General features: G+C 41.6%; 1 protein-coding gene across 3 annotated transcripts; it reads right to left on the reverse strand.

The window, feature by feature from the left end:
- Window positions 1–16,687: 16,687 nt before the first annotated feature.
- Window positions 16,688–20,105, reverse strand: LOC113353787. 3 transcript variants are annotated; one of them, XM_026597285.1, is made up of 3 exons: window positions 18,150–18,169; window positions 17,581–18,055; window positions 16,688–17,165 (listed from the first exon to the last, which is right to left on the reverse strand). In XM_026597285.1, the coding sequence occupies exons 2-3, from the start codon at window positions 17,790–17,792 to the stop codon at window positions 16,760–16,762; spliced, it is 618 nt and encodes a 205-aa protein (XP_026453070.1). In that variant the 5' UTR covers window positions 17,793–18,055; window positions 18,150–18,169; the 3' UTR covers window positions 16,688–16,759. The 3 variants fall into 3 exon arrangements, 2 of the variants coding, with proteins under 2 accessions (XP_026453070.1, XP_026453069.1); XR_003361524.1 differs by having other exon boundaries at window positions 16,688–17,473; window positions 17,581–20,105; XM_026597284.1 differs by having other exon boundaries at window positions 17,581–20,105.
- Between the last annotated feature and the right edge of the window lie 7,631 nt (window positions 20,106–27,736).

Consider the following 27,736-nt stretch of genomic DNA (forward strand, 5'->3'; position numbering starts at 1 on the left):
TCATTAAGCTGTACAGAAATGATCTCATCATTGGGCATTGGATTAGCTTCAACTTTCCACTCTGACCATGTTCTTTCCGAGTCAGTTGATATCCCAGAATAGAAGTTAGCTTGATTGTATCATTCGCCAGAGGCAGCACCCGCGGAGTAAGATAATACTGATTGTTTTTACCACGTTCTTACCGGTCTCCAATACGTTGAATAGATGACCGTGCAACGGTGGGGTTTTTCTTTCTTTTTATGTAATAAAACAGATGAAGGACATTGTTTGGACCCTGCAGGATCCCGTCATTGACATACATGATATTGACATTGATATTTGTTTATGCCGAATGTAAGTTTTGAAGTAATTGCAACAAGTTTGGACCTTACCAAATAAGTTTCCTAGAGCCATGGAATTGGCTGCTAACTTTGCTAAACTGACTGTCGTTTTGTTCTGATCCTGTCCCACCCTGATCGGGTTGTCTAGCTGTTGATAGTGGATTTTCGACAAGGGCTAAAATCGTAAAACCATAATCTTACCTATTCCTGATCCAGCAATCAGATGAATATTGAGGCTCATGTCTCTCATGAGAGCATGAAAACTCATGCCACAAGAACCTCTGACTGAGTATACTGTCTACCAGAGCATACATGAATATGCAGTCTCTCAACTGAGGCAACGACACATTTCATGAATACTAAGCAATTTCAGTAATCACTTTTACATAGAATCGAACGATTGGACGGCTCCTAAACAGCTTGCCTGCTAGTATAGAGAGAAACGTCTCCAGGACGTAACAATGTTTTCCCTGACTATATAAAAGACATGTGTATAGAATCTTAATGATTGGATGGCTCCTTGGTAGGCCTTTAAGAGTGTAAGAAAATAAGACAATGAAGCAGCCTACATGTTATACCTGCAAGTGCACAGGGTCAGTTGTAGCTTGTGTGCAAGAACAGGGTCATTCCACAGGGACTTGGGTGTGTGATTGAAGATTTCCTAAGCTAATTCTCTAAGCTAAGCAGTGAAAGTAAGTGACAGTGGCAGTGAGCCAAAGAAGCAAAGGCAATGAATAACAGTGAGCAATGAGCAGTGAGTTCTCTAAGTAAAACAGTGACAAAGAAGTAAAACACTAAGGTCTTGAATCCACCAATAACCTATGCTAAGGCAATCTCAGTTTCAATATCACTCTTGTCCCTGGTGTAGATATCAGTGAGCTTCTAGGCTTGCTGACTATCTAGATGGCAGTGAAGGTTCAAGCCTGCTGCTCATCAAAGGGTTGTTTCAAGAGGATGGTTTAGTATCACTAAGATAATTATCTAATCCTAGTATTAGCTGTCCTCTCACAAAACAAACTAACCGCAGATCAATCACTTAGATGAGTAAGCAATCCTGAAGGATAATTTATCCTAAACAGTTCTAGCACAACAAGAACAATATCTATGATTTCAACTAACTAGCAGTGGCATTGGTTTCATCTCAACCTTAGCACCAGTGATTTAGAACATAATGAAATAGCACAAGAAAGTTAACTACACATGACAGAGCATACTTGAAACTTAAACATTAACAAAACATTGAACACTAACACAACAGACATTAACAGTGGATAAGAAGAAGATATGCATTGGATTGAAAAATCAAATTAACCCAATTAGGGGGTTTCTCGGATGACCCAAGAACCGTTTTAACATCCTACATCAGTTTCTATTTATAGCTTACATCAAATTCCTAATTTCTAAAAACCCTAATTTTGAAAACCCTAAATTAATTTGGGGAAAATCAAATTCTCTCACCCATGTGTGAATTCTGCTCGACCCATGCCCTGTTGATGTTCTACTGCTCCTCCTCTAGCTCTTGTTGCGCTGTTGGCCTAGCCCTAGACTTCTGTGAACCCTAGCTTCTCTCACTGTCGAGTTTGTAGCATCAGGACTCGATGCTACAAACGAGAAAGGAAGAGACAAGGGTGGTGATGGAATACTGAGTTTGTCGGGGGAAGGTGGTAGTGGTGGTGTTCGAGATGGTGATGGAAGAGATGGTGGTGATGGAGATGGCAGAGTTTTCTCTGCAGACGGAGTGGAGGAGAAGAACTCGATGTTTGGGAAGAAGGGTGTGTTTGGTTTAGGTCGATGGGTTCGATGGCTAAGGTGTTGAGCGGAATCATCTGAAGTTGATGCACAGCGATGATATCCGTTGGATAATCACTTACTAATTGAATCGAACGGCACGATGTAAACAAGCTCTGAGCGAACGTTGGATTAAGTGATACAACGAAGCTGACGGCTCCAGATGGAGTTAGGTGCTGTAGTGTTAGACAGGAGCTTCAGACTTTGATGTACGGCGATGCTACGACCGTAGGATGCTGAGATGATCCAATCTGACGGCTAGAAAGGGTAACGGGTATGGATATAGGAAATGGATTTGGGTGAGGGTTTTGGGACTTGGGTATGCCAAGCCCATATCTTCTTTAAGAACAATTCTTCCTCTTCAAGCCCACTTCTAATTGATCCGGCTCTTGCAAACATCATTCTTCGCTTCCTCCTAGCGGGAGTCTTTGCCGGTTCTTTTGCTCTTTTCGCTCCGTGAGATAACCAGGCTTTATTTAGTACCTAAAAATGCAAAATTAATTAAGAAAAGTATTTATTCTTGAAAACAACGAAAACACAGAATATGGGATAAAATGTAGAATTAATGCACAAAAGATGAGTTAAATGCCAAGAAAAATATATAGAAATATGCACTTTTTAGCACTCATCACTCCTAGACAACTTGCCTGCTAGTATAGAGCAATAACGTCTTCAAGATGCAACAACGTTTTCCCTGACTATACGTAATAAATAAATATGACGCTTCAACTATCTCATATCGCCCAATTCTCAAATAATTAATGCTTCTAGACAGCGTGCTTGCTAGTATAGAGCCATCAATTATTTATTTCTAGTCATTAAATTCATTAACTGAATACTAGAAAATATTCTACGTTTACATAATATTGCATTACTTCAATTCATGGATATTCCCATCAGAATTCCATGGGTTAGTAATAAATATTCAACGTACGAGTATCTGAATCGCTCTCGAGTAAGCTCCGACCAAAATAGAGCAAGTGTACTCAACAATAATGCACTAACGAGCATTCAAAATACGAAGGAACGATGAACCTATGCAAAATAGGAAGAAAAATAATATTAATAAAATATTGGCTAAGGCGCCAGGGGACTGGGCCCACCGGACGGCCGGTCGTGTCGTGGCCAGTGCCACGCCTAATTATTTATTTTATCATATTTTATTATTTTTCCCCGATCTCATGAAAATCCCTTCAGTTTGAACAAATCTCATTCGTTTTAAGGAAACTCCCCAGTTTCATGGTGTTTCCTTCGTATCAAGGAAATAATATAAAATAAAAAAAAGTGTCACGCGACCGGGTTCACTAGCCGGCCGGTCATGCCCTAGTTGTGTCCGGTCCCACACCTTGCGTTCCTCATTATTTCTTTCGTCCCATGAAATTCCTCAGTTTCATGATATTTCATTCACATCAAGGAAATAATATAAAATTAGGAAAGGTTTACGTGACCGGGCCCATTGACGGCCGACCATGCCCTAGCCATGGCCGGCCCCACACGCCCCTTATTTTATTATTATTATTATTTTTATTATTATTATTATTATTATTATTATTATTAATGAGAGAACGATGATTACATAACTAGTTGGAAGCCTAACAAGCTAAGCTCCAACGGCGTACTACTACATGAATTAACAGGTTGCTGTGCTAGCCTACCAGCGGGCCTCATGGGTAACCTTTCCAAGGGGAGCCGAAACGGCGGACTGGGAGGCGAGATTGTGTCACAAGGGGGGCAAGCGAACTCTAGCGTCCATAATAATTCCTGAAATATTACGCCATGGAAGACTCGAACCTGGGACCTCCTGGAGCGCATCACCTTTGGGGAACGGGGATGACCAGCTGAGCTAGTGCCCATTATTATTATTATTATTATTATTATTGTTTCCTTCATCTCATGGAAACTCTTTCACTTTAAGGAAACTCCTTTGTTTCAACAAACTCCTTGATTTCATGATATTTCCTTCAAATCATGAAAATAATACTCCCTCCGTCCTAGTTTACTTGCCAAAATATCATTTTGCAAAAATTTGAAACAAATTCAAATTACTTCCACATACGCCATCAATCTTCCAAGTTACTTGTTTACTATATTAGTTTTTATATCCTAGTTTTTATTTCTTTCTTAATAATTAGAAAATTTTAGTGGAAAATATAGTAATTTTTTGGTACACTTTTGCTAAAAAAAACTCAATTTTGGCAAGTAAACTAGGACAGAGGGAGTATAAATTAGGAAAAGTGCCATGGGACCGGGCTTATTGGCCGGCCGTCCATGCCCTATACATATCCGGTCCCATACTTTATGATTCCTTATTTTATTATTATTTCCTTCATCTTATGAAGTTCATCAGTTTCAACAAAACCTTGATTTCTTCATATTTTCTCAAATGTTGCTCAAACGCGCATCAGAAAATATCAAAATCCTCAGGACTGAGACACGAGCGCTTTGGTGACATGGGCATATTACCTTGACCGACCAAGGTTGGCCCTTTATCTTGCAAGAAGCCGGTCCCACATATTTTCATAATTTGACCTAATTTGTTCATATTAGGTTCAAACTCTTCCAAACAACTTAGAATTTCATCAAACGATCGTCATTCGATCCCACGACCAACCAAGGCTGGTTCCATGACCCCTTTGTCGATCCCTCACTCGTCATAATTAGGTTTTATCACCTAAGGCTCAGACGAGCATTATTTTAATAAATGATTAAACCAGCATTTAATCATCCTTTCACCAAGAGACTTTGGTATTTGCTCACTCGAGCATCTGGGCGCTACATGGCCAGTCCATCATCCCATGTAGCCGGTCCCTCCTTCACTCCGTGGTTGATTTTCAATAAATCATCAATTAACCAGCAATTGATAAAAATTAGGGTTTTGAATCCAAGGCTCATAATTTTCAGCAGGTTCTAACATTGATAATTTTACGTTGATCCCGTGATAAACAGTTTAATTATTATACTCGGCCCAGTTGTCAGTATCTTAAATTATTATTTCATTTGGTCCCGCTACCAATAATTCATCAAACGCGCAACATTCGCTCAGATGAGCAATATTTGCTCAGACTAAGGAATATTGGTTCAACTGTCAATATTCAACAATTCATCAAATGAGCAACATTTTCTCACCTTAAATTTCAACAATTTATTCGACAATTATAACTCTGTCTCAACAGACACGTTCAATTCACGAGTCCTAGAACATTTACAAATCACGTTCGACTCAGCAATACAAAGACTCATCGTCTCATAAAGTCAACATCTGACTAACTAAATACATGTCTGCCTTGCAGACTCCACAATCACGAGACATCAATCGTGTCACATGGGGGATATCAACTAGGGTTTTGGTCTGGTGGTCTACGGAACCTGTGTTCATACACAGGATGAGAATGTGAGCAAGTCGTGCAAGCAGTTAGAGGAGTTAGCAAAGTAGTGGGTATGAAATCAACCAAGTCTCCGCACGATGAAAAATTGATTTTAACACGATTTTAACTTCCCCAGTAACTGTCACACTTCGTGGGATCAAGGTGTCTACAATTCTTGCAATATAAATAAGTCTCTGAATCATTATTGAAAAAAATAAGATAATCTCTCATCAACAGACAACAAGAGATTAAGAACTCAACGTCTGAGAAATCACTCTTAACAGAGCAACTTCAACCAATCAGAACTTATCTTATTTCTTCATACAGAATACACAACACACCTGCAATCTTCGATCACCATTGATCTCACACATTTCTCAGCTTTTCTCCTACAGATCGACCCATCCTCTCTTGTGACCGAATTGACTCTGGAACGGACATTGTCTTGGTTTAGGACGGAGTCCTACAGATTGATCTCTCGAACTTAAAGCACTCCCTTCTTGCAGTGCATTTATGTGAGGTTAAGCAGTTTGCTCGGTTCAAGGAATCTCCTCCGCCCAGTCGTCTCCTCAATTCCTTAACAAACAATAAATCGTTTTCCCCATTTAAAGATTGGCGACCACAGTGGTAGATTAATATCTCGGTTGCAACCTCAAACTTTCAAAAGATGGTCAGTCTTAGGTCTGGTTCAGTTACCAATCCGGGTTAAACACCCAACTCTAACATTGCAAGTTATAGTGGTACTACTACAAGTACTACTCCTCTCAAAGTTGCAGGCTCTAGTGGTACCGCTAACACCACTCTTTCGGCCAGCAACATCACGCCACACGCTACTACTACTCCTCCGAGTGTTGATGCTCCAATGATCACCCCTGTCAGTGCTGCAATAAATGCTACTGACACTATCAACAACCCGCCCACCATAGGTAATCTCATGAAGGTGCAAAAGACTCTTGGCAATAATCAGATCGATATGGACACCACTCAGAAGGAGTTATGCAATTATCTCAAGACTCTTACAGACAAGATGTCAGAGAAAACTCAAGAAAAAGGAAAAGCTAAAGAAATATCTCCTGCCGTTGATCCTGAAGTCACTCCAATCCATGTACCAGATGATGATGAAGTTCACAAGGTTTCAGACAACCCACCAGTGAAAGAACCGTCTAGTTTCATCACTCGTGAAGACTTGGAACGCCTCTTGGAGGACCTTGGAATGATAAGACGTCCTCTGTCCACCGTCACCAACCTCCATACCTTGCTGCTAAACAAAGGATTCCTCTGCCAAAAGGTTATACCTCTCCAACATTCACCCTTTATGATGGAACAGGCAATGCTCGAGAACATGTTTCTCGGTTTCTGAAGGCATTGGGTGAACATGAGCACAACCATGTCGTCCGTCTGAAGGAATTTTCAAAGTCTCTGAAAGGCAGAGCATATACCTGGTACAACAACATCGTACTAGGAAGTTGGGGAGAAATGATTAACGCGTTCTACAGAAAATATTTCTTCGTTTCAGAGGAAATCACCCTCTCTGATCTTGGAAGGATGTTTCAAAGGAGCAATGAACATCCGAACGATTATGTGAAGAGGTTCAAAGTCCAAGCTTTGGATTTTCATGACCTGAATGTCACTGAACAACAACTGGTAGACTTGTGCATCAACGGAATGATCCCGGTCTACAGAGCCTTGCTGAAAAATCTCTGGTTCCAGAATTTCTCAGAGATTCATGAAGCAGCCAAACGATTAGCGACCACTGCACCTGCTTTACTGGAAAGAGCAAAGTATGCAAGGTCGAGGAACCTCGAAGCAGACGACGCCTAGTCAACAATCAGTACAATCTATAGCCTTCAACAAACGTTGTTGCTAAAAAGGAATTAAAGGAAATCCGAGACACTGCATCAGAGCGCTTCTCCAATATCCCATGCTCCTATGAAGGCGCAAAGAAAAGATAACCAATCCTGAAATGTACAAACCTCGACCCGGCATCAACAAACGGGAAAATGATCAGACAGACTCAAGATCCTCTCTTCTCATGAAGGAGTGATCGAATCACTGGAAGTATGGGTGGTGCAAAATTTTCGTTCATCAAGAGAGAGCCAACTGAAGAAGAAATGGAGAATCCTTGGTACTGTCTCCTTCTTAGGTTCATCGATCATCCAACAAGTAACTGCAATATTTTGAAGCACATATTTAAAGAGAAGGATGATCCATAATAGCTTCAACTGGGGACTTAAGGAGTACACAAAAATCCTCTCTCAGTCAGAGCCTTTACATTCTGAACAACCAGTCAAAGAAGCAGTTCAATCGTTGATCTAACATATCTGTGAATTTTCTCTATCTGGCTAAGGCACAAAGGAAAGGCATGTTCACAACACTGAATTACATTGTGTCAGACGTCTGTCCATCCCGGAAATACTCCTTGAACCTTCATCCATAGTGTTTGTGGGTGAAAACTGCTTCTGCCAGTTTTGGTAATTTTGTGTGTGTGGATGAGAAACGAGTATAGACCCTAAACAATGCACTGCACGGGAGTACTTTTGATTCGAGGGATCAATATGTACAATCCTGGCCTAAACCAAGAAATGGTCGTTCCAGGCTTGCTTCAGTCACAAAGTGAAGGAGAAGGGTTGGTTTTAGGGAGGGAAGCGAAGAAAGTGTTGAGACCAGAATATTTGATTCTGAAGGTGTGGTTGTTTATGACTTGTATCAGAAAGTATAACTGGATAGCAGAATGGAAAGCTACCAGGAGATTTCTGGATACTATGTTGTTCTCCGACCAAAATTTTTTGTCTGGTGGAAATAGGTGAGACCTATTTATACAAGTCGCAATAAAACGTACCCTGGTCTCGTAGGAAATGGAAACGATTGAGAGGTGGAAGAGTAACGTGTAACGTTGGGATTTATGTTTCCATAATGAGGAAGGTGGATCCGCTCACTCCATTACTCCTTGCTATTACTAACGGCCCCACTTTATGACACTTTCTTGTAACGCGCGTATTGCACGCCGCACGCTGTAAACCGCCAGACCAATACCCTGATGTGCATCCCCCAGTTTGTGACATGTTTGATGTCTCGAGTGTTTTCATGGGAAACATGTAGCATTTTTCTACGTGTGGCAAGTTAAAATCGAGAGGCCTGTCATAAGAAATATCACGTGATGCTATTAAGCTTGTCTTGGATAGTCGCCTGAAACTTTCCACGAGCCTGCCAACTCGGTGGCGAACTTGGATGGCTGAGATTGCATCTCATGAGGAAAAGTAGCCGTTGATTATGGCTACCTTATGTTGGCGCCTGATAATGGCATAATGGCACCTTTGGTGCATGCCAGCGGCGATGCAGCATGGCTCGTGCATGCCAGTGGAACAGTGGTGCAAGTGGCACCTGGCGTCCTAATCGGCACTAGATTTAGGCGGCTGGTCGCCTAAAAGTTGCCACAAGTCTTTCAGTTTGGTGGAAAACTTGGATGGCCGAGATTGCATCTCATGAGAAAGGGTAGACGTTGATTATGGATACCTTATGCCGGCGCCTGCTAATGGTGCAGTGGTGCCTTTAGTGCGTGTCAGCGGCGTTGCACCATGGCTGGCATGGCTCGTGCATGCCAGTGGCACGGTGGTGTAGGTGGCGCCTAGCGTAGCCATGGCCACTGGATTTAGGCGGATGGTCGCCTAAAAGTTGCACAAGTCTATCCGTTCGGTGGAAAACTTGGATGGCTGAGATTGCATCTCAGGAGGAAGGGTAGGCATTGATTATGGTTACCTTATGTTGGCGCCTGTCAATAGAAAAGTGGTGCCATTGGCACATGCCGGTGACATGGTGGCATGATCAAATTTAGGTTTTGGCGTCGCAGCCAAAATTAAGGTTTGGCGGCATGGCCAAACTGGGATTTGGCGTCGTGGCCAAAATTAGGGTTTGGCGGCATGGCCAAAGGATTTGGTTTCGTGGACAAAAATTAGGGTTTGGCGGCATGGCCAAAGGATTTGGTTTCGTGGACAAAAATTAGGGTTTGGCGGCATGGCCAAAGGATTTGGCGTCATGGCTAAAATTAGGGTTTGCGGGCATGGACGGCATGGCTCGTGGATGCCAATGGCGCAGTGGTGCGAGTGGCGCCTGGCGTAGCCATGGCTACTGGTTGCCTAAAAGTTTCCACAAGTCTGTCAGTTCGGTGGCAAACTTGGATGGCTTAGATTGCATCTCATGAGGAAGGGTAGTCGTTGATTATGACTACCTTTTGTTTTGTGTTAACTCATGAAATTTCGTAATCAGAAAATTCAGATGTGGGACCCTCACTAAAATCGTTGTAGAATTCTCATACGAACTCGGATTTCGACGGTCCGTCTCTCTATTTTGATCGGAAAAGAATTTCCTATCTCCGTAGAAGTAATATCTAGGTTTTGAGCTCGTTTAGGAGGTGAAAACATCCCGACAGTAAAACTTAGGAAGAATTCAGGAGGGATTCTGTCAGTTTCATCCATGACCTAGATCGCCTTTTATGTTGTATCTTTTAGCTCGTTGCTCCGATTGATTTAAATTTTTAGTATGTTATGCTAGACATCCATACGAAACTTTTGGCATGTAGATCATACTAAAATCTGTTTACCAGACGTTCCCAGTTGTTTGTACAATCTTTGGGAAGCCGATTTGGCATGGTGACCACTTGACGCAATTTCCAGCTCTTTCAGTGTTGTGGCAGGTTTAAAGCAACCTGATTGGTATATAAAAGGAGGGGAAGGCCAAGCACGGGCGTGGCCACCTTTTGGTGCGCGTGGCAGGTTTAATGCGACCTGATTGGTCGATGGGAAATAGGGCCGGCAAGTATGGGCCCAGCCACAACTCATTGGGAGTGTGGCAGGTTTAAAGCAACCTGATTGGTCGACGAGGAATAAGGGCCGGTTGGGTATCATGGGGTGTGTCCAAGTGACGCACGCTTTCCTCGTTGTTGCTCCTACTCCACGGCTCTGTTTGCTTTCAGACTGAGTATTTCGTGCAATGACCTTAACTTTGGTACTTGGATATCCGTGCTACTCTGCTGCGAGCGAACACAAATCCGTCATGTCATACCGATATTAAGGGTTCTTCCAGGGAACATATCACAGGAAAAGTACTCAGTGAATCTTATATTAATAAGTAATATGAGCAAGGCGCCGAAATTTACAGAGCATCTGGGATTGTTGCTACATTCGCCAGTCTGGATAAATTTCATGTGAATATATTGAACGGCTCAATAAATATATCAGTGGACAGGTTGACACTCACGGATTTGTTTCCTCGCAGAGTGACGTCACATCAGATGCAAGGTTTTATAATTTTAACCCTAAGCTAAAAACCACCATCAACACATAGACAAGGAGATGCAGTACTGGGGACTGCTTACCACAGTCTATCTCATAGGAAATGAATTCGGAAGAACGTTGATCGATGCTGGCACCACTATCAACATTATTCCATGAAAACCCTCAGAGCCGCATGCATCACTTGACAAGAAGCTACTCATGATCCCATCTCAATCAGAGACCTTGAAGGAACGCTCGGAAATACTTATGGATACATCACCCTCAAACTGAACATAAGTTCAACCTGGACAAAAACCAAGTTTCACATAATCTGGAAGATCCTGGATATGCTATGATTCTTGTACGAACATGGATTCATGCTGAAAAGATGACTACTGAGGCGCCTACACCCCTCTCGGACGGAGAAAGCTCTGATTCGGAAAATTCAACGGATGTTCCATCCACAGAGCATTTAAAGCAATTCCAAACTTTGATGGAGTTTAAACAAGAGCCCGAGGAGGATGTGCTAGCAGGAGATTACGCACTCAGGAAAGTCTCATTCCTCCTCATACATCCATGTCATCTGTTTTCAAACATGCTCTTCTAGTCTGAGGACTCAATCCTACCAACAACTCTGCTATTGTGAGGCGTTATGAATGGATAGCTTCACCACACCAATATTTTACCAAATGGTTGAATCTGGAACCTCTTCAGATTGAGCATCTCACTGGACACTCATTGCTGAAATGATGTCTAAACACGAAGAAGAACATCTCGGATATTCTCCTCTGCATGAGTGTCCACATGTTCCACAAGCTTGGAAGGCTCACGTGGAACCCTACTGGACGGTCAAGTCTAACATAAGATATTCAGAGCATGGACGGTCAAGTCTAACAAATTTCATGAAAGGAAATCATCAAAGTAAGATTTTTGCTCATCTGCATTCTTCAAGACCAGCAAATGCGGACTCTTTCTCCAACTCCAGCTCCTTGGTCAATCCAGCAACTGCGGACTCTTTCTCCATCACAATTTCATTGGGAAAGGGTATTTTCTTCTCACAAGAATCCTTGATAATATTTATTCTCTGACCAAGCCACTTCACATTGAAGCTAAGTGTTCTCCAAGTTGCACTCCTAATCAAAGGGTATGTCTTGAGTAACAGTACTTATAGATCTCGCATGTCGTCCATGACACGCAAGATAGCTTCTACTTTCATTGTGAAGAAGTAAACACGTTTGGAGTCTTGGGTAACGATGATATGACCGTACCGCTCGCATATCTTTTCGTACAAGCCGGCATATTAAGTGCGCTGAATCCACCAACTAGTTCATGATACGAGAGTAACTCACTGAATGAAGGAGCAAAGGAAATACCTGCATTAGGTTATTCGTTCTCCGCTATACGAGTCTCAACCATTGGAGCAGCTTTTTCTATCCATTGAAGCAGTTTCTTCAATCCTTAGCATGGTTTTTCTTCTACCCCTGAAGAGATGACGACGGTTTCTTTAATAGTTTCAGTAACAACCTCCTCAGGTGCAGAAATGGTTGCGTCAATTATTTGATTCACAATACCGCTCTTACCATCGCCATTAACTCGGTTATTCTCAACTTTATCATTCGACACCTAATATGATGATTACATGAGAATAGAGCGATCCAAGCATATAAAGCAAAGGCAATCATAAATTCAGGATGTAAGTGATATAACAACATCAAAGTTCTTCATTATGCCTTCAAGACACAAGCAAATAACGTGAAGATACAAGAAAGACATTTTACAAGCAAGTCTGTCTGAGTCAATTTTACACTGCCATGTACAAGACGATGAACTGGGAGCAATTGGTAAGGAATATAAGGTTGAGTAATATATTATTCTCTTCGTATGGATGTCCTCTACAACATATCTAAAACGCACATCAATTGGATAAGCGAGCAAAATGATGCGGCCGAAACACTCAACTACATGCAAACTAAAACTTTCTGAAAACTTTCTGGAAGTTTGTTGTTTCGTCAATTTCGACTCCTAAATATGCTTAAACTCCAAAAAGATTCTGTGTTAAATCTAGGAAATTTCCTGGGCATAAGAAAACAGGGGAGGACCACAAAAATCCGACATTGAACAAAGATTCTACAGTATTTTTGCTAAAAGTTTGAGTTCTGAATTTTCTGCATTCAAGGAGTTGCCAGCATCGCCATTAAGAAGATCATCGGTCATTTGGTACTGGATTCTGGGACTCTTCTTCTTCGCCATCCTCTGAAGACGAGCAAGCATCATCTGTACTCTCCTTTTTCATGGAAATTTTCTCATGGGAGCTGCTTGTCCAGCAGTAGGGAATTGAAGGCCGTCAATACTCGATGGAGCAAAATTATGAAACGAAGTAACAAACATTGGTTTTGTGATCCTAATTGCGCGGATAAGAAAAGTCATGATGGAAGGAGCGTTAACAACTTTTGACTTCTCTGCCCCAGACACTTTCTTCCAATTCCGTGAAATCCACAACAATCCATGGTCTCAGCATCAACAAGGATCTATAAAGAAACTCCTTCCACGGTCTCAACACTAACAAGGATATCTGACGCAATTCCAATTGTGATCTCAGCATTAACAGCGATCTCAGGAGCAACATCCTGAAGATCGGCTTCATCAACTATCCATCCTCTGAAGTGATTACTCGATGGATCACACTTCTCTAAGCACTAATAATTCGTATCAAGATATGAAGACATGAAAGTCTCCTCAAATCTTGCACGTCGAACAAGCACAAGACGAAGTCTTCTACAAGATGTTATCATCACCTCTATAAATGAGATACAACATACTTCAGGCCATGGGTTTAAAAAAACGTACCAATGAGTGAGTAATGGGACAATACTTCCTTGATAAAAAATGTTCATCTATGCATCTGATACAATATACTAAAAGGGCGTATCAATCGGACATACGAGCAGAAATATACGGCTTTCACACTCAGGTTTATGAAATCTGAAAATTTTCTCGGGATTACAAGTTATGAATGTGCACGCGCCATTGACCTCCATAGACATCTCCAAGCCGAAGGATTATTTTTGCATATGATTCCTCGGTCTCTTAGCTTCGAAATTTGGGGTCAATCATCAAATTTAAACATTGTATGAAGTTTCGGCAACTTCCAGAGAGGATGACATACAAGCAAAAATTTCTACACGGAAATTCATAACACTCACAGTTGAGCGACGTCCCCTAGGTATTTCCACAAAGTCTTTAAACCTCGATATGTCCATCTTTCTATAAATAAGAAAGAATAAAGAGAACGAACGAAGAGAAGATCCCATCAATACTAGGGACTGGCAGTCTGCTACTGTGATACTACACGTCCCTCCATGGCTCCATAAGTTTCGAAGACGCAAGAAGATGGATGTTTTTGCAGCAATCTCTTCGAGATGATATTCAGAATCATCATAGACAACATCCAAATGGTCATTTTCCTTACATTGAACATGGAAATTGGTTTTGGATAAATGATCAACCTTCATACCGAGTGGATACGACTCAACCCTATGATCAACGGGTTCTAAGCTTTTCATCTTCGCCCCTCTTCTTCCTCAGCTGATCAAGAGGCGTACCACGAATCAACTCCCTCATCTCAGGGTGATTCACCTTGGAACGGACATCTGCAAAAATCCCACATGTTTGGTTTGGTATTTCCAGATTGAAGCATAGACGCGGCTATAATCAGAGGCTACCATTATTTGTTACGAAAAGTCTGGAGTTAAACACATCAGTAATAAGACGCGCTGAAACAGATTTCCTTTCTCGGGCCCGGACCCGTGAATCCTAAATCGACCAAGGTTCCATCACTAGCGGTGCTACACCAATTTATGCTCGTCAGACGATGCTCTATCATGCTACTGGGATCTTAGTTCAAGCCATGGCTCGCTCGTACAATCTAAAATCCGGTAACATTCTATCTTACGACCAAGTTCAATTACTTATTGTGTATATAACTAGAAAAATCACCATCTAGTGCTGACTGAGGAACATGATTGTCCCTCACTAAGCAAGGGACTTAATGTTGATGGTGGATTTTTGACAAGGGCTAAAATCGTAAAACCATAATCTTACCTATTCCTGATCCAGCAATCAGATGAATATTGAGGCTCATGTCTCTCATGAAAGCATGAAAACTCATGCCACAAGAACCTCTGACTGAGTATACTGTCTACCAGAGCATACATGAATATGCAGTCTCTCAACTGAGGCAACGACACATTTCATGAATACTGAGAAATTGCAGTAATCACTTTTATATAGAATCGAACGATTGGACGGCTCCTAGACAGCTTGTCTGCTAGTATAGAGCGATAACGTCTTCAGGACGTAACACTATTTTCCCCGACTATATAAAGGACATGTGTATAGAATCTTAATGATTGGACGGCTCCTAGACAACTTTCCTGCTAGTATAGAGCAATAACATCTTCAGGATGCAACAACGTTTTCCCTGACTATACTAATAAATAAATATGACGCTTCAACTATCTCATATCGCCCAATCCTCAAATAATTAATGCTCCTAGACAGCGTGCCTGCTAGTATAGAGCCATCAATTAATTATTTCTAGTCATTAAATTTATTAACTGAATACTAGAAAATATTCTACGTTTTCATAATATTTCAATTACTTCAATTCATGGCTATTCCCAGCAGAATTTCATGGGTTAGTAATAAATATTCAACGTACCGGGCATCTGAGTCGCTATCGAGTAAGGCCCGACCAAAATAGAGCAAGTGTACTCAGCAATAATGCACTAACGAGCACTTGAATGCACGAACGAGCATTCAAAATACGAAGGAACGATGAACCTATGCAAAATAGGAATAATAATAATAATAAAAAATATTGGCTAAGGCGCCAGGGGACTGGGCCCACAGGCCGGCCAGTCGTGTCGTGGCCACTCCCACGCCTAATTCTTTATTTTATCATATTTTATTATTTTTCCCCGATCTCATGAAAATCCCTTCATTTTGAACAAATCTCCTTCGTTTTAAGGAAACTCCCCAGTTTCATGGTGTTTCCTTCGTATAAAGAAAATTATATAAAATAAGGAAAAGTGTCACGGGACCGGGTTCACTAGCCGGACGGTCATTCCCTAGTTGTGGCCGGTCCCACACCTTGTGTTCCTCGTTATTTTATTGTTATTTTCTTCATCCCATGAAATTCCTCAGTTTCGTGATATTTCCTTCACATCAAGGAAATAATATAAAATTAGGAAATGTTCACGGGACCGGGCCCCTAGCTGGCCGACCATGCCCTAGCCATGGCCGGTCCCACACACCCCTTATTCTATTATTATTATTATTATTATTATTATTATAAAGGGAGCCACTAAGGCATTTATTAATCAAAAACAATATTACAAGAGATGGTGGGTAGCCTAGCAACAAGTTGGGCACCAACACCTTTTTGAATAACGATTCCTAGCCTATGAAAAAGAGAATTGCCTATCTTAAAGTTGGCATCATGTCCTGCCATGCAATTCCTTAATCTCTTCAGGAAAGTTAATAAATTCGTACTAAGCTCGCGAAAAGTGAAGAAAGCCAAAACACCGAACCCATATCCGAGAGAAGTGCAAACATCTAAGTATTTAGTGTTCTTGCGAGTAATTGCTGCAGAAATGGCATGACCTGGTATGAAGTGGCGTGTCTTAGCACTGGTAAACGGAGAGACCCCAGTGACGTCGATACAAACATCCTTCCCATCTACCCAATTATAAACCATGATGTCCGCCGGCCGAAAATCCTTATTATTGATGACTCCCAAAGAAACCTCTTTTCTAGCCGCAACCCCAGCTCTGTAACACATGTATGCCAGAATATCTTTTACTAAATCATGTCTGAATTTAAGCCCGACATGTCTGAATATCTTTTATTATTATTATTATTATTATTATTATTATGGAAGGTCACCTCTCAGGGATTTTATTGAAAATAAATAAAAAAATATTCATACAGAGTTTGTTGGTAGTCGAGCTACCAACTAGGCGCCAACACTCTTTTGAATTGCAATGCCTACTCTATGAAATAGAAAGTTGCCAGTGCCACTGGCATCATTTTTAGCAAGGATGTACTTCAATCTCTTTAGAAATATGGTAGTGTCTTCACCTAATTCGCCTAGTGTGGTGAATGCTAAAATGCCCAACTCGTATCCATGTGCTTCACAAGTAGCGAGGTATTTGTTGTGCTTGCGAAGGAAAACTTTTGCAATAGCCTGATCAGGTGAAAAATAACGGATGTCGCTTGTAAAAGGAGATACACCGGTGATGTCGAAACATGTATCCTTCACGTTGGTCCAATTGTACACCAGTAAATCAACGGGTAGCAAGGTAGTGTTACTCCCTATAGAGAGGCCTAGTGACGCTTCTTTCCTTGCCGATATTCCAGCCCTAAAACATATGTCGACAAAGATATCTCATACAAGATCATGGCGGAATTTAAGGCCGACCTCACTGGCACAGTGGAGTGCACGATCACCATATATGTTCATTTCTCTATTGCAATAGGAACATCGACTTCCTTCTTCGAACAATGGGATGTCGTAACGACAACTGAGAACGCATCTGAAATGGCGAGGGCTAATTGTATGGTTTAAGACACTGATGGGTATCGCCAGTAAATAGTCTTGTGCATGCATTATTTTGTTACTATGCCATAGCACAGTATCCCACACAGACATGGTATAGGCAGTGGGAATCTGTCTCTTGATAGCTTCAAAATAAGTCACAGCCAACGAATGCATGGAATGCATGGGGAGGGGGGTGTAGTATTAAATATAAGAGGAGAATATTGGATTCCACAAACCTGGATGTATGTCTGCAAGGCATGCTGCGAAGTTGCAATTGGGCTTGAAGTTTCAACGCATTGCAGTATGGTTCGTTGGACCGACTGTGTCTGAAACTACGGGGATAAGTAGCAGTACTTAGATGTGTCGGACATCGTGTGGACTCCCAGGACACCATCTTTAATCGGGAGCGTCGCCAAACGGAACTGAAGTGGACCAAAACCGGAGCCATCTGCGGTAATCAACTGCCGTAGGTACTGATGCAGAAAATCATCATAGCGAAAGGCAGCATGCTCAACAACAGTTGATGCTTTAGTTCCCATTGTGACACCTACACAGTTGCGCAACAATAACAACTCGCACTGGGTATCTTTAAGCTTTGTCACCGTGTTCATAAGGTGGACAGTTTTCTCCACGCGTTGTGAGACCATGTCTTTACAAAACTGAAGGTCTAAGCTAACAGGGACGCCAAGTAATTTGACTCCAAATGTTGGCCTGCAAATGTCAGGTGGAAAGACATCTTGGTTGTGACTCCGAGGATCTGTGTTGCGCTAAAAAACTTCCGTTTTGTGAATATTTAGGTGTATACCTCGACTGCTACCTTCTTCCGATGCGATGTTTTTCACAATGGGGTGTAGTGTGAGAGCGAAGAGCAGGGGTCCGAGAAGATCTCCCTGTTGTACACCTTGCGCCGAGGAGAGGATGAAATCCTTATAATATAGCCTGGACGGAGTCGCATAGAAATATTCTACCCAACGTGACAAAGTGGGGCAATGTATTCTTACCTCCTGAATTAATGAAGTCTGATCCACCATGTCAAATGCATTCATAAATTCAATAAGTAACACAGAGGTATCAAACCTATTGCCTTTGATTTCCAGTAATCTGTTGACTGTGTGAAGGATGCTTTCACCACCGCACGGAACGCCAACTCCAAACTGGTAGTCTCCAAGGTAAGACGACATTTCTTTCCCAACTTTAGAGGCAGCAAGTTTGGAGACCAGTCTCCTCCAAATAGTACCGACGACAATTGGTCGAATGCCACCACCAGGCTTTTTCAAGGGAGTTAGAGGGGCGCTGACTAATAATTATCCAAGAGAGGATGGGCACTTGCCTGCTAACTACGGGTTAACAACCTTGGTGATAGAATTGGTCAATTCATCCGTGACTGCATTGGCTGAGCTTCTCATTGCGTCAAGGAGATGTTGGGCTCTCAACCCATCTCTTCCACAGGAGGTACCTTTGGGGAAACCTTTGATGGATTCAGCCGGAATATTAAGCACTGACACATGATCAACTGAAATGGCATCACACAGGATGGATTCAGCCGGAATGGTTGGTGGAGGAGCCAGAGGGTGTTTGTGATGTAGTTCTGTGAGTGTAGATTCATTGCATGGAGCCAAACCATCGGAGGAGAGTACTTTGACGGCTGCAGTGTAATGTCCATCAGAAAGTTTCTTACGGTAAGCTTCCATATTTGCACAGGCCTGTGCTTGTTTGCTCTTAGGCTTGCTTAACTGACAGTGTTTCGGCTAGTACAACATGGTGTTGATCAGAGTAATACAACCATTTGGGTCTCTCCAAGTTACCAAGGATTGGTTAATCGATGCAACTTGCAATCTTTTGCGTGTTCCAGAGCGTTCCTCTGATGAATTCTTGGGAGTGTATCGGTTGAGGGTGCATATGGGAAGTAGCAGGGGTCTATACAAGGAGATATCTCGCTGGGGCTGGCAATTACTGTATCTAGGCATGATTTAAGGGTCCTGGAAAAACTCAGCCTGCAAGGTGCAGGGATGGAAGAAATAGTGATGAATTGTCTCTGAAAAACATCTTTCAGTAACTCCAAGGAGAGGGATACAGACTGGGCATCTGATGAGGTAGATGGAGTATTACTGACTGCCATTAAGGGCATTGGTATGTCTTATATGATAAAATTCACGGCTTCACCATTGGATGGTCCAGGGATGATGTCGTTACCATGTTTGCAGGATTTTTTCCAGGCGTGTAAAACGATACAGTGGCTTCATAACCAACAACGCAATTGTTGTAATACTTTCTCCCAAGCAATGTATGTAACACTATCAGTTGCCAAACGTTCTCGGCATTGCTGTTTTGCTTGTTCTGATGGGAAGTGCCTGTCAGTAAGATGTCTCTGAAACGAACTGCGAACATATCCCCTTCCATTAGTCCCATCGTTACAGTCGTCGTAGTTTTTGAATGGACAGTGGATGCGGCCATCGTCAGGAATGCTGGATGTTGAACTATAATTAGGCTGTGATGAAGAGACGACAGTAGACGCAGGAGGAGAGAATGTTATTGCAGGTTGAGAAGAAGAACGCGCCCGTCTTCTTGCCATGGTGATAACTGCCAGTAACCGCCCAATCGATCAAAGAGAATCGAAGAACAGTGCATGAAAAAGGCATTGATGAAAAGAGTATAACAAGGGGGATCGAGTGAAAAGTGTTTGATGGATAACCGCTGGAGAAATCCAGAGATATTGCCGGAAGTGATTTGCAGACTTTCTGACGCCTGTAAATCGCTCGGACTTTCTCTCTCGTCACCCTTTATTATTATTATTTTAAAAATAGGGCCACCGAGGCATTTATTAAGAGAAAAACATAAGAGTACTTACAAAGTTTGGCTGGGAGTCGCGCAACAAGCTTTGCCCCAACACCTTTCTGAATAACAATACCTAGCCTATGAAAAAGAGTACTGCCTAAATGGTTGTTAACATCATGATCCGCCATGCAGTTCTTCAATCTCTTCAAGAAGTCAATAACATCATTTCCTAACTCCCCTAAAGTTGAAAATGCCAGGACACCAAAACTATACCCATGAGACGAACATAAATCTGCATATTTGTTATACTTACGGGTAATGGCAGCAACTATAGCATGCCCTGGAGTTAAACTACGGTTGACCCCTTTAGAAAACGGAGAGACACCAGTGACATCAAAGAAAATATCACGTCCATTTTCCCAATTGTACACCATGATATCTGTCGGTTTAAGTGGAGTATGCCTGTCGGTTGTGTGACCAATCGACATTTCTTTCATCGCTGCCACACCTGCTTTGTAACACAGCTCGGAAAAAAGGTCCCGTACCATATCATGACGATACTTCAAACCCACTGCACTTGCACAGTGAATAACATGATCGCCAAACTTGTCCATAACTCTTTGGCAACATGAACATACGCTATCATCATCGAAGAGAGGGATACCAAGTCTGTATTGAAGGACTGCCCTGAATTGTCGCGGCCCCACTGCTTGGTTTAAGCCCTGGATGGGTATAGCTTTAAGATAGTCTTGTGCCTGAGCTTTCTTATTGCACTGCCAAAGAATGGAGTCCCTTTCTGACATATCATAAGTAGTGGTATCTTCTTCGTAATAGAATCAAAGTAATAATTCGCCAAGAGGTGCATGGGCTGTGGGGCGAAGTTACTAATATCAAACAAAGATGGAGACAAACCACATGATTGTATGTAGGTGCTCAGAGCGTCTTGAAAATGAGGACCAAGATCATCTGAAGCCTGCAATAATTTGTTTTGGAGGTGCCTGATTTGATAACACGAAGCAATATAGCAATACTGGATGCTATCAGCCATCGTATATACTCCTAGACCCAAGCCTGGATAATGTCACTGCAATATTGCTCGTTTAAACTGACGGGACCACCTTAAGGATCTAATGGAAATGTCACTGGATAATGTCACTGCAATTATTATTATTATTACTATTGTTTCCTTCATGAGGATCTCATGGAAACTCCTTCACTTTAAGGAAACTCCTTTGTTTCAATAAACTCCTTGATTTCATGATATTTTCTTCAAATCATGAAAATAATATAAAATTAGGAAAAATGCCATGGGACCGGGCTTATTGGTCGGCCGGTCATGCCATATCCATAGCCGGTCCCACACTTTATGATTCTTTATTTTATTATTATTTCCTTCATCTTATGAAGTTCCTCAATTTCAGCAAAACCCTGATTTCTTCATATTTTCTCAAATGTTGCTCAAACGCGCATCAGAAAATATCAAAATCATCAGGACTGAGACGCGGACACTTTGGTGACATGGGCATATTACCTTGACCGACCAAGGTTGGCCCCTTAGCTTGTAAGAAGCCATTCCCACATATTTTCATAATTTGACTTAATTTATTCATATTAGGTTCAAACTCTTCCAAATAACTTGGAAATTCATCAAACGACCGTCATTCGATCCCATGACCATCCAGGGACGGTTCCATGACCCCTTGGTCGGTCCCTTACTCGTCATAATTAGGTTTTATCACATAAGGCTCAGACGAGCATTATTTTAATAAATGATTAAACCAGCATTTAATCATCCTTTCACCAACTGGTCTTCAAGAGACTTTGGTATTTGCTCACTCGAGCATCTGGGCGCTACATGGCCGGTCCATCATCCCATGTAGCCGGTCCCCCCTTCACTCTGTGGTTTATTTTCAATAAATCATCAAGTAATCAGCAATTGATCAAATTAGGGTTTTGAATCCAAGGCTCATAATTCTGAGCAGGTTCAAACACTGATAATTTTACGTTCATCCCGTGATCAACATTTTAATTATTATATTCGGCCCAATCGTCAGTATCTTAAATTAATATTTCATTTGGTCCCGCTACCAATAGTTCATCAAACGAGCAACATTCGCTCAGATGAGCAATATTTGCTCAGACTAAGGAATATTGGTTCAACTGTCAATATTCAACAATTCATAAAATGAGCAACATTTGCTCACCTTAAATTTCAACAATTATACCTCTGTCTCAACAGACACGTTCAATTCATGAGTCCTAGAACATTTATAAATCACGTTCGACTCAGCAATACAAAGATTCATCGTCTCATAAAGTCAACAACTGACTAACTAAATACATGTCTGCCTTGCAGACTCCACAATCATGAGAAATTAATCGTGTCACATGGGGGATATCAACTAGGGTTTTGGTCTGGTGGTCTATCGCACATGTGTTCATACACACGATGAGAATGTGAGCAAGTCGTGCAAGCAGTTAGAGGAGTTAGAAAAGTAGTGGGTATGAAATCAACCAAGTCTCCGCACGATAAGCAACTGGTTTTAACACGATTTCCACTTCCCCACTCTTAGACTCCAGTAACTGTCACACTTCATGGGATCAAGGTGTCTAAAATTCTTGCAATATAAATAAGTCTTAAAAATCATTATTGAAAAAAACAAGACAATCTCTTGTCAACAGACAGCAAGAGATTAAGAACTTAACGTCTGAGAAATTACTCTCAACAGAGCAACTTCTATCAATCATAACTTATTTTATTTCTTCACGCAGAACGTACAACACACCTGCAATCTTCGATCACCATTGATCTCACACATTTCTAAGCTTCCCTCCTACAGATCGACCCATCCTATCTTGTGACCAAATTGAGTCTAGGATGGCCATTGTCTTGGTTTAAGTCGGAGTCCTACAGATTGACCTCTCGAACTTAAAGCACTCCCTTCTTGCAGTGCATCTGTGTAAAGTTAAGCAGTTTGCTCAGTTCAAGGAATATCCTCCGCATGGTATTCTCCTCAATTCCTTAACAAACAGTAAATCGTTTTTCCCCATCCACACTAGCACAAAATCGATTGCCTCAAAATTTCCAACCTTCACCTAATAAAATCCTAGGTTGAATCTGCCTTGAACTTATCTGTTGTAAGCTTCGTTTATTCTTTTAGAGTTGCATCGTCCTCAGCTTGATAGTCTATATTGGTCCCTTGCAACTCCTTTCCCCATCTCAGATCTAGTTCACTTCATTTCCTTACTCTGCAGTCCCTAGAGATTGAGTCTTTGAAGTTTCTTGCTCCCATGGTCCCTGAGAATGACATGGTAACAAGAGCGAAGTTAGTATACATGTAAGAGTTTTTTTAAGCTCCAATGGAATGAATATCCATTGTGCTTATGCTTATAGTGACCTAGATTTTTCTTTGTGGTGTCTGATAATCCTTTCCCTGATGTCATGAATATATCTTTGGTATAGAGGTTGTTCAGGATATGACTCTGCTTGTGCATAATTCTTTCAAAGAAACAGAGATGTTGTCTGATATTGTTAGCAGTAGAGTCATCCGCAAGAGTTAAAGTTTTGAAGATAAAATCACATTTTTCTTTTCATATAAACCAACAGATAGTGGCATAGGTAGAAATCTAGCCGCTGAGAGGATTCTGAGGGAGGAACCACTTGTTTAGCCAATCCAGAAAAATAGTAGAGTCTCCAAACACATCATGATTATGAGATCCATATAGTTGAGCCCATGGCGAGGAGGCATATGGACATGACATCAAGGTATGAGTGGTGTCCTCTTCAGCTATTTTATAGAGGTTTCATATTGGATCAACGTAACTGAGAATACTAGAAAACTTGGCATTAGTATGAAGGATACCACGAGCACATTTCCATATAAATAGTTGGATGGATGGTGAAGTATCCATTTTCCAAAAAATTTACCAAGCAATGTTGATGGTATTGAATAGGAAAGGGAACCAAGTACACCACCAACTTTTGCGTTCAGAAACCTGTATGGACAAAACCTAACACAATTGCAAGCACACGAACTTAATGATCCTTGACAGTATGTATGTAAAGTTTATATCTTTATCTTTTCTCAATCAGTATGTATAGACTAAGGAGTCTGTGAACCTTATTGTTAAGAAGAGTACTTGGACGATCTTACAAATCAATATCCAAGATCAATCTAGTCGTATCCAAATAATCAAATCGGAATTATTCCAAGTAATAAAATTATTATCTATCTTTCAAGATACGAATTCTACAAGAAACAAGTCTCCTAAACGTATCTACTAATATTGAATATAGTCCAGATTTGAGCACAAAATTGTATTAAGCCGCAACAAACACTAGCCTACTATCAGACTTCATAATGGAATTTAATTCAGGCCGAATCTACCCTCTGAGAGATTCAGTTACAGTCGCGCTCCTTACTTCTCTTGAACCTCGCAAGGCTCTACGCAAATTGATTTCCTTAGATGACATTTTTTACATCCTAAGAGTTGCTTCAACCTAAGTGAATATTTTTGATACCAATCTACCTCTAACAAATAAGTCTATTTGATTTCCCTTTAGATCAAAGATCAAGGATTGGAAATCTGTTTGCAATAGACAAAGCTATCAAACCTCATAAATCCGGAACACTTACGCTCACTTAGATGAGAAGACTGTATTCTTTATCACCTCTCAAGAACAATCTTCAACTTATCAATTAAGAATAGTTTTCAGATATCTATCTTGAGGAATCATAAAGTCTGAGACGAATATAAATTTGTGATTACTATCTATCTTGCCTGAAATAGATTACGAGAACCTCGATAACAGAAAAGAAAGATCAGGATACACGGAGTATCAAGGTATAAGATAGTCAGACTTGGCTTTACCAATCCCTAAAGCGAAGTCTTTTAGTCCTAAACCTAATAGCGTTTCAGAGAGGAAACTTAGGTCAATAGAGGACGAGTCTAGCAATCAACTAGGACGCAAAGTGTCAGGGATTGAATTACCCAGTTTAAATAAGATCTCTATTTATAATTTTTCAATACTAAGGGTTGCTTAGAATTCAAGCTAAAATAACTTGAGAATCAAGCATATACTTTCTCGGTTTTGACGAAACTCTAATTAGGGTTTCAAGTAAGCATGTGAGAAATTGTCTTGAAACCTACATAGATTTATATAAACAATGGTCCGGTTACAGAACCGTGTATAATGACTGTTCTTTTTGGAAAATATGCATTATGAACAATAAGCAATTTGATGTTCATTTAAAGACTTCAGAATTTAATCATGATACACATACACAGGTGTTTTAATGATTATGATGTCTTAGAGGTGTTGTAAGAGAGTTGTAGCAACGCTAAACATATTTAAAAAATAAGTATTTGAGTATCCGCTAAATTCTACTGGGACTATTGGTGAAACGATTCGTGAACTGTAAGGCTAGTTCACTAGTCAGAGTGCTATGGTTCGTGAAATGGGTCCGCCAACCCTACTCGGCTCGAGAAATCATATTGACATGGTTCGTGAACCGGATTTGCCAACTATTATCCACTTATCCTTTTATACCAAGGATAAGTGGTTTTTAGCTTAGGGTTAGAATTGTAAAACCTTACATCTGATGTGACGTCACTTTATAAGGAAACGGAGCCATGAGTGTCAGCCTCTCCTCCGGCACGTTTATTGAGCCGTTCAATATACTTACATGAAATTTATCCAGACTGGCGTATGTAGCAACAATCCCATGTTCTGTAAATTTCGGATTTGCCAACTTGATGGTGGTTTTTAGCTTAGGGTTAGAATTGTAAAACCTTACATCTGATGTGACGTCACTTTGTAAGGAAACGGAGCCATGAGTGTCAGCCTCTCCTCCGGCACGTTTATTGAGCCGTTCAATATACTTACATGAAATTTATCCAGACTGGTGTATGTAGCAACAATCCCATGTTCTGTAAATTTCGGCGCCTTGCCTATATTCACTTAATATAAGTTTCATTGAATGTTTTCTATGCTATGTTCCCCGTCTGAACCCTTAATGTTGATATGGCATGATAATTTGTGTTCACTCACAACAGAGTAGCACAAATTTCCAAATATCAAGGATAAGGTCTTTGCATGAGGTATTCAATCAGAAAGCATGCTGCTCAGAAAGTAAGTCTAGGAAAACTAGGTAATTAATCCACCATGGATTAGTAGGTGCAAAATCTTGCCCAGAAAATAGGGAGCCGCAGCAGCAAAGGGAGGCGTGGCCATGACTTGGAGCCACTTTCCATTGGCCACGCCCCATCCTAAAACCGACCATATTTCCCTCGACCAATCAGATCGCTTTAAACTCGCCACACGCACATAAGTTGTGGATGGGCCCATACTTGCCGGCCCCATCTCCCATCGACCAATCAGGTTGCTCTAAAGTCGCCACACTCACACCAGAAGTGTAGTTGCTCCCATGATTGGCCGACCCCTCTCCTTCCTACCAACCAATCGGGTCACTTTACATGCGCCACAAGCACTAGAGGTGTGGCCGCGCCTTATGTTTGGCCGGCCCCTTTTCTTAGCCAATCACGTCGCTCTAAACTTGCCACCATATGTTAAAGGCCAAATGCACCCTGCCGCGCCACCATACTAACTGGAAAGAAAAATGCGCCCTGACACAACAACATGTTGATCGGCACGCAAACATGACACTCTGCCGCAGTAACATGCCAAACACGCCACTTCGTGGAAACATGCCATAAATAGCGCCCTATGTGCTAACCTACCTCCTGTTCGTGGCCAACGCCATGAAAAAGCTTAAGATTAGGGTTTTCTGGTCAAAAGAACGCCTATGCATTAACCAAAGCCCTAATTTCCAGTCGTGGAAAAAATTGTGCCACTTCGACCCCACAACATGCCACGAGCCGTGTGGGACCCAGGAAGCCCTAGGGTTGGCGCCATATCATAGCCACCCACATCAATCCCTACTCTTGTGGCCGTTTCCACACTATGACCTTGCCATAACTCCTATGGCATAGCTATGGCCCCATTTGCACAAAAGTATCGCCATGCCGCCGCCGCATGCCACACGCACTAATTAGGGTTTCAACATGTCAAACCCTAATTTGGGCAAAGTTACTACGCCAACCAAAGCCGACTAGATGCCTAGATCTAATGGCCATGGCTACGCCATGCGCCACTTTCACCACCGTGCCACTGGCATGCGCGAGCCATGCCTGCTCTGCCACATTACCACTGGCGTACATTATCAGGCGCCAACGGAAGGTATCCATAATCAACATCCACCCTTCCTCACATGATGTAATCTCGGTCGTCCGAGTGCGCTACCGAACTGACAGGCATGTGGCAAGTTTTAGGCGACCAACAAAACGAGCCTAATAGCATCACATGTTATTTTCCTACGGTAAGTCCCTTGACTTTGACTTGCCACACGTAGCAAGGTGCTACATGTTTTCCACGAAAACACTCGAGACATCAAACATGTCACAAAATGGGGGATGCTCATCAGGTGTTGATGGTGGATTTTAGTTCAGGGCTAAAATTGTAAAACAAATATTGTATGCGCTGTCACCCTGCAAAGGGAAAAGCCGTTTAAGAAGTGACGAGTGTAGAAAACCTCTTCACTGTATTTGAAGCAATTC

The sequence above is a fragment of the Papaver somniferum genome, chromosome 2 (assembly GCF_003573695.1).
Source record: "Papaver somniferum cultivar HN1 chromosome 2, ASM357369v1, whole genome shotgun sequence".
NCBI lineage: Eukaryota > Viridiplantae > Streptophyta > Magnoliopsida > Ranunculales > Papaveraceae > Papaver > Papaver somniferum.

What these genes read in the sequence shown, in the direction of transcription:
- LOC113353787 (XM_026597284.1), bottom strand. Translation starts at nt 17,792, where the DNA reads ATGGCTCCGGTTTTGGTCCACTTCAGTTCCGTTTGGCGACGCTCCCGA. An exon ending in CCTTGCAGACATACATCCAG is followed by an intron (nt 17,166 to 17,580) that starts GTTTGTGGAATC and finishes CATATGTTTTAG; the next exon opens with GGCTGGAATATCGGCAAGGA.